At 34.8% G+C, this 12,416-nt stretch overlaps 1 protein-coding gene across 1 annotated transcript in view; it reads left to right on the forward strand.

The window, feature by feature from the left end:
• COL13A1 (collagen type XIII alpha 1 chain) overlaps positions 1 to 12,416 on the forward strand; it is a 106,195-nt gene that overhangs the window by 74,592 nt on the left and 19,187 nt on the right. The window contains exons 19-30 of the mRNA XM_072423751.1: positions 2,277 to 2,354; positions 3,473 to 3,526; positions 4,239 to 4,292; positions 4,604 to 4,672; positions 6,962 to 7,006; positions 7,388 to 7,432; positions 7,775 to 7,927; positions 8,618 to 8,716; positions 9,510 to 9,554; positions 10,312 to 10,353; positions 11,311 to 11,337; positions 11,758 to 11,838. Coding sequence (XP_072279852.1) covers positions 2,277 to 2,354; positions 3,473 to 3,526; positions 4,239 to 4,292; positions 4,604 to 4,672; positions 6,962 to 7,006; positions 7,388 to 7,432; positions 7,775 to 7,927; positions 8,618 to 8,716; positions 9,510 to 9,554; positions 10,312 to 10,353; positions 11,311 to 11,337; positions 11,758 to 11,838 — 792 coding nt within the window. The remainder of the gene's footprint in view (positions 1 to 2,276; positions 2,355 to 3,472; positions 3,527 to 4,238; positions 4,293 to 4,603; positions 4,673 to 6,961; positions 7,007 to 7,387; positions 7,433 to 7,774; positions 7,928 to 8,617; positions 8,717 to 9,509; positions 9,555 to 10,311; positions 10,354 to 11,310; positions 11,338 to 11,757; positions 11,839 to 12,416) is intronic.

The following is a 12,416-nucleotide window of genomic DNA, read 5'->3' on the forward strand; positions in this document are numbered from 1 at the left end:
AGGCCAATGTTTTTTTTAATCTGAAAACTCAAACAAAAATTTGCTTTTTAGAACCAAGAAAAGATTTGTTATCAATTCCTCAGGAAAACCACATAAAGACAAATAAAAATGGCTGTATAATTAAAACAAAACACATGCAGATGGTGAACATATTTGTTTTCATTCAAATATAATTCTTGATATTGTGTTATTGGAATAAGTAGAAATGTGACAAGCTAACATAATTAAACAATAGCAATAGTTTAAAACAGACTTTGGATATCTGAGAGTCATTACAATGTAACTACTCAATACATACATATACAAAAACTATTTAACTGGAACTCTATGCAGATAAAAAAAAATATAAAGTAATACAGCTCTGTATTTATGAAACATTTTTAAGGCAAATGGTGTCAGATGCTTGCAATCCCTATACAGCTCTGACCTTGTCTGTATAATTATCGATGTCCCACATACACTCTAGTTCCTCATATGTGTCAGTGATGTCAATCATATCATGCTATTTAACTTACCACTGATCCATTGATTTCTCCTTTGGGCAAACTAAGCTATACAGTCAAATCATGACCCTTCACAAACATGTCCATGACCCAATCTGGGTCCTAAAACATGCTGCCAAAATGAGCAGGTAACACTTGCAATGATAAGGGGGACCCTCCTCGAATTATTTCATTTCAGCTTTAAAAATGTACAGAGTCTAAAGGTAATGCTAAATTGGACTTTTAAATAACTATATCTGCTACAGGAGGGTAATTCCTTGCTGTGTGTAGGTGGATGGTGGATGACCTCCAAGATATTTTTAGAATCAGATTATGTAGTGAGCTCTGTGTGATACATTTCTTTGTTCTTAGATTTCAATGATACCTTTTCATGAGTAAAATAAAGACTTGAAAATGCCCTTTTAAAGCACAACAACTGATGTAGGCCGTTAGAAGCTCGTTTAAAGTTCATTCATTATAATTCACACTGACATAATAAAGACACTTATAGTCATTAGTGATTTTTTATTAAAAAACATATTTTTATATTGATTGTTCCAACTGCTATACAGTGCAAAGGGCTACGTTGAAGTATTTTTTAATAACACATTTATGTCTATAATTGTTTTGCAGTTTTGCTTGAGATGACCAAATAATTTGTTATATTAAATCACAATTTTACATTTTAAAATCATTCCCTAATATTGTTTTTCTTGACAATTATGCATCATTGTCCTAGGGCTATCTAAACCTGCGGTTGCCAACAGGTGGTCCGCAGAGAAAATTTTGGTGATCCGCGGCTCTGGCCGGTGCGCCCTCCAGCGAGGTCAGGAGAAGGACGCTGCTTGGGGGACGCACTGACCAGAGCCACGGACCATGTCTCCCATAAAGACTTAACCCACCCACTCTCCCATCGCAGGCTCACTGTGGGTTGTGTCTCTGGACCCGTGATGGGAGAGTGGGCAGCCTCTGGCATCAAGACATCACTCCAAGGAAAGTTTCTTCCCCTTTGAGTGACACATTGCTCCCCGCGCGGATTTAGGCCCAGAGGTTAGCACTCTTTCCCTTGCAATGCTAGGTCCCAGGTTCATATCCCGGCCAGGACACTATCTGCATGGAGTTTGCAGGTTTTCCCCGTGTCTGCATGGGTTTCCTCCGGGTACTCTGGTTTCCTCCCACATCCCAAAAACATGCCATGAGGTTAATTGGCTTCCCCCTAAGTTGACCTTAGACTACATTAAAGACATATGACTATGGTAGAGACATTAGATTGTGAGCTCCTTCGAGGGACAGTTAGTAACATGACTATGGACTTTGTAAAGCGCTGTGTAATATGATGGCGCTATATAAATACTGTGTAATAATAATAATAATGGTCCGTGAGCTCAAAAAGGTTGGCGACCACTGATTTAAACTATCTTAGCGTTAAATCCCCAAACACCAACAACCAAAGCTGCAAAGTACCAAAGCTTACCGAAATAGTGTAATAATAAGTACATTAGTTTTTATATGTACACAGGACTACAGGCGTGTATACAGTTCAACAGTACTGTACAGTGAGCTAATGTTGTCACCCTGGGACAAGACAAGTGCTACTGGAAGCCTGATAAAACTAAACTAAAATGTAGTCACCATAAACCTTTTGACTGTTGTTCTGTGGTAGAAGTTTATATGAAAAAGTTTCCATAGAATTATGCTAGAGCAAGCCACTCTTTTTCCCCAACCTTTTTTATCACTGTTTGTGGCAGAATTTTCCTTTGACTGGCTTTGTGTCATATTTTCATTTATATACAGGGTGAAAAGGGTGATACTGGCAATGCACTTGGTGGAGTAAAAGGAGAACCTGGTACACCAGGACCTCCAGGACCAAAGGTCTGTATGTTACTAGTGAAATTATACTAAACATGAGAAATGGTGGAAAACCAAAACAGACCCAGTAAGGTTTATATACCCTGCATGTTGTAGAATGGGAGGGAATACATGTCATACTATGTATATACCAAGGCACACACTTACTGTGACCAGACTTTATTTAGCTGCCTGTGACACATTAAACCATAATTGGCTATTAAACTAATTCAAGGGACAAATGACAGGCGCACTTCTACTAAGTATAGGTAAAAGCTGTGCAATATTTCTGCAGTGTAGAGGCAGTGCCTATGTGATCTTTCTGATAAAGGTGGCTGTGGCCATCATTCCATCATCTGATATATAATATATAGATCTCAAAGAAAGTAATTCAACGAACCTGATTAAAATTCTGTAGTCTGTAGTGTTAAACTCAAACTGATAAAATACCTTTGATACCAGTTTGGATGATCCAGTTAAAGTTAATACAAAGCGCAAGGATATCATGAGACTTTTGTGATAGACAGGTTGAAAAACGTTGCCTTCTCTTTGAAGGCTGAAAAATGACAAACTGTGCTTTTTTAAAGCAAAATGGCAACTCCTTTTTTATCATTAATATTTCTTTTATAATGCCAAAGTTGAGAAAAGGTCAAAGAACAAAAGCTACTAAAAGTACATATATCTTTTTATCGAGAGAGATAAAGCTATACATTTGAACTATGCTTGTAATTCTATGCCAACTAGAAGAAAATCATTGTGCACATTACTTTTACAGAAGTCTTGGTCTGAATATCCAGAGCACAAAATGTCATCTATGGTTAAAAATTTTAATTAACGTTAGGAACTGTGTATTGCTTTTGCAGTTTGCAACAATATCATGGTACAAAAATGATATTTCCCTACAGACGGCATAGGACTTTTATACAGTAGTTGCAAGCTTTGGTTGCTCACTGGAAGCTACACCACCACCACATCAAGGCACCTCTAAAATGTGTGATTCTTAATTCTAAACTAGTCCTCAGCTTTTACGTATATATATATATATATATATATATATATATATATATATATATATATCATATTACTACAAGCACTAGTGTAAAAACCTAACCATCTCCTTTCTCTTTTCCATATTGGTCCAGGGAGAAACCGGTGCTGTTGGCCAATCTGGAATTCCAGGTCTGAAGGGTGATAAGGTAGGTCATTTAACGTCCAATACACTAATGGTTCATGTGATTTAAAATATTCCAAATACGCCCCCACCCCCCCATGCATCATATTTTTGTTAGCTTGACCTAAAGTTTTCTAAGGGATTGATGTTGTAATTTTTGAATGCTGATTAGAAGATCTAACTGTTTATCTTGAAATTTGAATAGCAAGACATGCCATACTCAGTAATTAAGAAACCTCAAAGATTTACACATTGTATGTCCAATCAGAACATTAGAAGCCAGAATTAGTCCAAATATGAGTAATTAGTCCCTGCGATGACAGAGCTGACCATTATTCAAGATTTTTGTGCCCTGATTTTTAGTATCAGTCTCTCACAGCTGATTTCTAACAGATAATGGCTAAAACTGACCAAAGACATATGTTGAAAATGCTTGGGCATGGTGAACATGCATTGTTATACATAAATATTCACCCATTACTCAAGTAACAAGTAGGGATATGTGCTAAGGTGCAATGTTTTCCATGAATATCATATGATTGGCAGGATTGGATAGCTAACATCTAACATCTATATCCACCTGATAGGTAAAGATTTTTTGTTCTTCATCATTACTAATTCACATTATGGGGATATTTATGAGTCAGCCTTTTATACAACCAACAAAATGGTTCAAATGTAAACAGAAATGTTTAGACTTTTTTAGTCACTTCCACTGATTCTTTATTTGTTTACAGGGTGCTGCTGGTGCTACAGGAATTAAAGGTGATCAAGGTCCTCCTGGACCAAGGGTGAGTTGCATTTGTTTTTTTCTGAAATTGAATTTGGTTATTTGTTTATAACAACCTTGTGGCAGATAATATAAACAGGAATGATAGCTCCTATATTTTAGAGATATTTATTTATTTGTTTGTTCAAAAATGTATAATTTCCAAATGAAGGAACAATTACAACAATAATCCTGATGTCTGGATATCTGCTAATAAAAAACAACTCATTTGTGCATTTATATTGCATAAGCAGACATTTCCTAAACATACTGTCGTAATTAGAAATGTTGGTCAGTTTATTAACCCTGCAATTATGATTTGTTTCATTTAAGGGTCCTAAAGGGGAGCCAGGGAAATTTAACATTGTGGAATATAACAGCAACCTCAGCGAAGCATTACAGGTAATAAAAAGCTGGATATATGAATGATTTTTTATTAAGATACATCTGAGGACATCACACACACTGAGCACTCACACTTACTATGTACTGTATTTTTTATCTGAAGTGCATATTACATTTTGTACTTTTTTTTATTTCAAAAACTATTTGTTTTAAGTCAGTATGGAAATTGTTTCAACAAACATATATATATATATATATATATATGTATATATATATATATATATATGCAATTTTTATCTTTCATATAAGTGCCTTTTTTATTTTTCTAGAAGTAGGTCACAAGCTGGACAGAAACAGGTCTTAAAACCTTAAATGGAAGGATCCTAAACAATTCTAACTTATCTCAAATGCAAGCCAAATGATCTGACTACAAAAGCTTGAAACCTGAACTTTTTATTTTTTTTGGACTTACCAACAAATATGCAATGCAAGTGGTCTGTGTAGCTGAATATGAACTTATTATTTTTTTAGGCAAGCCTTCACATTATAGTTGATGGCAAACCTAATTTATGTGGCAAGTTTTAGTTTTGACATACCAAGCAGTTATTCAATATCTGCAACATAGAACACCACTGTCCTTTGTACTTATATAAAAGGGAGGATGGACCAAAATAGTATGGGTAGTGCTCACATAGAGCCCAATTTTACATGAGAGGTCACTTAAAAACATATTCTAAGGGAATGCTATGTCTTTCCTACTTCTACTTTTACATTATACTGTTGTTTTCAAGTCTATAATGTAAATGTAGGTCAATAATATTTTAGATATATTATACAACATGTTTTGCATGCCACATATTTTCTTCTTCATGAAAAAAAAATAGCACAACAGTTAAAACTAGAAATCCAGGTTTTTAAGCAGTTATCTATCCTTCTTGCATTAACTGACCAACAACGTGAGTCTTGGAAAAGCACAGCAGTCACTGCTGCGAGCAGTGAGAGTAAGTGTACATTTATCATTCCACGTCATGGTTCAGCCAGTGGATGTACAGGAATTTCAGATGGCTTGAAATGCAATTAGAAAAAAGGTTTGCCTTTTCTATTGCTTGCAGTGGAAATTCTATCCACCTTCTTGGCCTTAATATCATACTGTCGGCCATCTCTCTCCTACATGCTTTTCCAAACAGAGCCACACACAGACTCAATCCAATCTAATTTAGGAGATATTGATCAGATGGATGTTCTGAATGCATGGAAACCTATAGGCTGACAGCAGATAACAGCCTCTTGGCCCACACACTCTGTCCATTTGTTGTCAGCTATAAAGTCTCTGATCTGTTAAGGCTTTTACAAAACGCTCAGAACAAATGTTAACCCCAAGTCCCATAGGTGGATATAACACAGGTGATTTGGATACAGTTCATTATTGCTGCAGATTTTGTTCTGGTTGCTTTAATATAAGCCAGACTGTGTTTTGTGATATGGGCCTTAGTTAAAACAAACATATATGGTAGATATCCTCTTTCCCTTGCCTATACATTGCTGAAAGGCAGAGAGATAACACCGTTAGAAATACATTTTGTTAGCCAACTGATTTCAGACTAATTGACTTGGTTGTGTTAGTAATTGAAACTGACAGCTCAGTGTTAGCCTGAAATGACCTGAACTGATTTCATGTTACTTTGTATCCCCTGCAGAAATTTTCCTCAATGGTCATAGTATTGTCTATAATTATATTATAGAGTATTAGCATCGTCTATAAATTGTGTCAATATTATAAGCATGATAATATTCATTCATCCCTTTGTTGCATGTATGTTTGCCACATTTTAGAGGAAAAAGGGATAATTACTGTTTTCACATGCAAACTGTAAGTTCCAAAAAGTCAGCTTTATAGGATAAGCAGTGCCAAAGTGGGTGTTATTTTGGTTTGTGTGAGACAGTCTTCAAAGTTACATTTGTCATATCTGTTTATTTCACAATTATCTATAATCAACATTTTTTTCTGCTGTTTAATTCTTATATTAAATAATCTTAAATTAGTCAATGAGTAATAAAAACGTTTTCTATTACCCCATTTAAAAGTATTTAAAATACATTTTATGTTATTATCAAATAATAATGTTTTTATTTTATACTTTTTATTATTTTTGATCTTATTATCGCTGCCTATAATTGAATTTTTAGTAATCCCTGCACACCTCTAACATTGAGATGTTATTACTCATGTTATCCACAGTATATTGGATTATTTGTTATCCACAGTATATTGAGATCCTAATGGAATTTATACTTTTATACAAATGTGGGGATAGTCATGTTTTTGTCCATCTTCTCTACTTTTAGGGTCCCCCTGGGCCACCAGGTTCTCCGGGTGTACCAGGACAGAAGGTAAGACTAATTACATTTATGTACCTTGATGACTGTGCTTGTAAAACGGATCCAATGTCATTGAGAAAGTAAGACAATGATACCAGTTTGTGCCATAGAAATTAACCTCATCAGATATTTCAGGCACTGCTTCTTCAAGTGCACAAAAGAGAAAATGCTTTGGCCAACCACATTTGTGGTAGGTTGGCACTATAGGAAAGAACATGTGCCCTAAAGAGAAAGTTTGCCTCTATTACATTCTTCATTTTCCTTTCCTGTTACTTTGCTATCCATTACCTTTCATTTTGCAATTCACGTGTAGTGCCTTTATAATGTTTGTATTGTAAACAAAAAATAAATTAATTTAGCAAAAAAATATATTTTTTTTCTCTAATTTGTCAGGGGGAAATTGGATTGCCTGGTCCTCCTGGCCATGATGGGGACAAGGTAGGAAAGACAAGTCACTTGCTTTCTCATATGTATTGGATAGTATGTTCAAAACATAGGCAAACCAAGTATTTATATAGTGCCAACATATTACACAGCACTTACAAATATCCTTTTCTGTATACACAAGGAAGTTCATCAGTTTTAAACTGAGTTTTATTACATTTCACATTTCTTATAAATTTTCTTCTGCTTTCATTTTGATATCACAAAGACAACAGGTGGGTGATCATGTCAAAAAGCAAATGTTTTTTCTACTTTGTCAAATTTAATTAACCTATTGTGCTGTCATTATTTATTAGAATAAAGGCTTGAGCATAATATCTCTTGTTGTGGTTTTAGGGCCCTCGAGGGAAACCTGGTGAGGTTGGACCTCCAGGTCCACCAGGACTTGCAGGACAGGATGGACTTCAAGGACCAAAGGGAGATACCGGCCCTAGGGGATTACAAGGGCCAAAAGGAGATAAGGGAGATGTGGGACAGTCAGGGTCCCCTGTAAGTAGAAAGTTGTGTATGTGTTTAAACTGAAAGAAGCATATTTTATATTTTAGAAAAACTTTGAAATGCCTTAAAATGACAAGATATGATAGTTGTGAAAAGATCCCATTATGGTTCCAATTATAGTCAGAGATACTGGGCGTGATTTACTAAACTTCTCCAAGACTGGAGAGGATACACTTCATCAGTAAAGCTGGGTAATCCAGATCTGGTCCAGGATTGAAAACATTTGCTAAAAGAATGCCTTTTAGGAAATCCATTCCAGGTTTGCTGGATCACCTAGCTTTACTGATGGAAGTGTATCCTCTCCAGCCTTTAATAAGAGCTTTAATAAATCAGTCCCACTGATTCTACATTTCCAAAGAAGAAATAGACTAAAATATAACAATACCATTATATTATTGGTTACCTTTTCCTATCAGCACAAATGTAAATTCTGCTAAGCTCACAGTATTGGTTCTTTACTTTTTAATCAATCTGAATTTCCAAATAAATTCTATATGTAGTAAACGAATTTGCAGGACCACAGTCTCCACTTAACAGAGCATATTAATATTCTGAATGTTTGAAGCACTTAAACTAAAGTACCCTAACAACTCACAGCTTAGACTTGATGCTACATACCTACTTTATGAAATTTAAGTACAAAGCAGTGTCTTTGTTGTAATATTATTTTTCTACTGTTAGGGTCTTGATGGCCCCACCGGAGAAAAAGGGGAACGTGGTGACCAAGGAGTTCCAGGACCCCCGGGTCTTCCTGGCCCAATTGGACTTCCAGGGCTTACAGTAAGGATATCATTTATATTACCTAAATTTTGCAGTTTGCCCTGAGAAGAAATGGCTTGGTCTTTGTTAGCAATTTTGCAGAATTTAAGACCTTTCCTCCTCCTGTAAGAGAACTTCGGCCTGGGGTTTGGTTGCAGCACCCAATTCTATATCTTGGATAGAAGGGGAAAATGCTTTCCCATACACCAAAGTACCAGGGTAGGTCTCATCAATGGAGGCATGGACTATTAAGCAATCCTGTCACTTCACTTGGTATAAGCAAAAAACAGTTTCTGTTTACCATTAGATATTATTTCCTCCTACTAGTTTTATATTGACCACTTTAATGCTGTATTGCTGCTACAAGTATTGTTCTTGTTTTAATATTTAGAAAAACGGTTGTGTACTGACTGGCTACCTTGATCAGAACAGACACTTTTTGTGGATAATATGAAAATACCATTTTATATGGAACGTCATACTGTTATTAAAAATATTTTGTTAGTAAAAACTACAAATTAGCAAGTACATCCAAAATGCTAAAATATATATATATGAGATGTGGTCATATACAGTATTTCCTATTGTTATAACAACCCTGTTTATATCTTAATGACAACCATGTTTGTATTCTTACCTTGAAAAAAACAAAATTAAGGAACACTATACTGATAGAAATGTGGAAGGTGTTAGTGGTAAAGTGGTCCCACTTTCCTTTTTTTCTGGTTTTTATCATGAGTAATGAGTGCTTAGTTTATATTTACCTTCATATCCTACATCTCCAACTGATGTTATGCTAATATATTGCTTATAGGGGGAGAAGGGTGAGTCTGGAGACAAAGGAGAATCTGGGAACTCTGTAAGTTTTTTTTTATATTAAAATATTTTAACAAAGTATTTATATGAAATTAGATTAAAAGCAAGCTGTGATTTGCTTTTCAAAATCTGCATCTTTCTTTGGAAATACTACTAGGAGGACCTGGCATGAAAATTTTTGTTACTTTTTATAGGGTGACAACACTGTCGCCATCCAATTGTGATTCTGCATTGTACAGACTTCCAGTGCACCCTACAAGTGGCTATTTTACCACATTGACATTATGTAGGTGAGGGCTACTGTTGTCATCACAAAACTCACATTTTGCAACAAAGGATAAAACTTGTAAAAACCAAATATTTTATTACCAAATGTTATTCATTATACAAAGCATACTTTAGCAAGCCTGATGCCATTTAGTTAGGGTTTACATATACTTTATAGTGCTGAGAACAGTATATTATAAATATGTTAGTAGTGCAGTGTCTTTGCAAGTCTCTGAATAAATCAAAATATTAAATCATTCCCAGCAACTAATAATAGCCTAATCGTTTCAGCATTTTGTGATGCTACTTTAGCTTTCTACAAGCGTTCCTTTGCTGAATTTCACAATTAATGGCAACCTTGCAGAATATGTGCTGTTTCCTTCTGATGACATTAACCCATGACTGTCTGCCACATCACTGATCATGTGGCTCTTCAGGAAATGATTAACAACTATTCCACAGAATCATTTTTTGTGTCATCTGCACCAATGCACATGGCCAATTATAACATAAATATGTTTTATTTATTTTAGGTCTCTGGGCCCCCAGGACCTCCTGGTGTTCCCGGACCTGTGGTAAGTTTTGCATACATTTATTTTGATAGACCTTGAGTTTTTGTTTAAAGTATTATGTTTTTAAACTGATTGCTTATTGATATATATTCTTTGTTTTACAACTAAACATTACCTGTTATTGGACTCCCAGAACACCTCAAGTTCTCAATACTAGTGAGCTCTGTTAGCAAAGATAATACGTAAATAAACAAACAGTGGTAAACATGAGAAATGGAAACTTGAGGGCCACCTACAGGTTTAATATAAGCTTTTCATCATATTTAAAAGTAGTTAAGTGTAATTTTCATCCATCTTTTACTTTTTTACTATTGGGCTGTAAAAGCGATATCTTAATAAGACATTACACCAAAGCTGATACTTAAAGTCTAAACAATTTACACCATGAAATTTAGATCAATATATAGATGTAATATTGTTCTATAACTACTAATAGAATGCTTTTAGATTAGAAGAAAATAAAGGGTAAAAGAAAACACTTCTGTGGTATCTGCCATGTGTAATCTAGTCTTTAGAAACAATAAAATCAATAAATTTATATTAATTATTAAGTAACATTTTTGAGTAAATTTGATGGCCTCCAACATAATGCATACTGTTTTTATTGTATGCCTCATTTCTGGATAATGCAATTCTTCAGCCTTTGCTGCCCTCTGCTGGAATATCACTATTATTACCAAATGCTAAATTTTTTATTATAGGAACCTTTGAAGAATGTATTTTTTAGAACAATTGAAACAAATACAGATTATCACAAATGTTGTAACCTACATTTATAATTTCTTTAGATTTACCAACAACTATTAAGTTCAAACAGTTCACTGAATGTGACTATATATTATATGCTTTTTAAAAAGACATTTTAGCTGATACTGATTTTATGTTGCATTCAAACCATTACCTTTTTTATCATATGAATTCACATGATTAAATGTAATGCTGTTTTGCTTTTTCTTCAAGGGTCCACCTGGGCTTCCAGGCCAAAAGGTAACATATGTTCTCATATGCTGTAATGTGATATAGTAGGTAACCTGTGCATGCAACAACATAAATTAACATATTTTAACATATTTAATTAATTACACAAAAATGCACATAACACACATACAGTACAATAAATTAGCATAGTGTATAGGGACCCCAAATGTATGATGAGAATGTAAAAAGATGAAATGGATTGCTTTTAACGTGTCAATATTACCAACTTATCATAAACTACCATGTGAAACCTTTTTGCCAGGGTCTAGAATGGAAGAAGTGCTTAATTTATTATGATATATTATGATGTATATAATAAATAATTATGATCTAAGTATATTTGAAGAATTTGGATGTTATTTAACTATATAGTCCCCTTCACAGTGGTTCTGTTTTTATCTTATCCCGTTACAATGTGTCTTTTAACAGGGCGAAGTAGGAGAAGCTGGTACAAAGGGGGAGCAGGGAAGTCAGGGCGATAAAGGAGATAAAGGTCCTTTGGGCTTACCAGTAAGTAGATGTGGCACCTGTTTTATTCAAAGCAGCCTTTGTGGTCCTCAAGGTGTTAGAATATGGCTGTCTACTTAAACTGGGGTTATTCTTCACAGTATTACAACCCAAGGCACCCTATTCTAATGTTACTGCACAATCTCAGCGCTATCTTCCCACCATCTCTTTAATTATTTTTTCAGCTTACTGATATTTTATTTTTGGTAGATACTGAAGCTAAAAAGGTTTGATATTCTCATGAGCATCTCCATTTTTATTTATTTTTTGAAAATACACCAAGAGATGGTCGATCGCACAAAGGTGGGTAGGAAAATTCGGATCTCTAAGGAGTTGAATATTATGATGGAGAGATTTCATTGTTGAAGTATTTAAGACATAAAAGAAGCTAGAAGCCAGGAAACCCCACTACCTAGAAGTAAAATATATCTATGGAGAGGAATCACCCTTCATGTAGCCTTTTAAACTAGTGCAAAGGTGTCACTAACTTTCTTTTTCTGCGTAAAATTTGCTATTGTTGAAGTAAGATCTGAATATAGGATATCTGGGATACTGAATTGCCCCATCACTCCCTACCTTCA

The sequence above is a fragment of the Pyxicephalus adspersus genome, chromosome 10 (genome assembly GCF_032062135.1).
Source record: "Pyxicephalus adspersus chromosome 10, UCB_Pads_2.0, whole genome shotgun sequence".
NCBI lineage: Eukaryota > Metazoa > Chordata > Amphibia > Anura > Pyxicephalidae > Pyxicephalus > Pyxicephalus adspersus.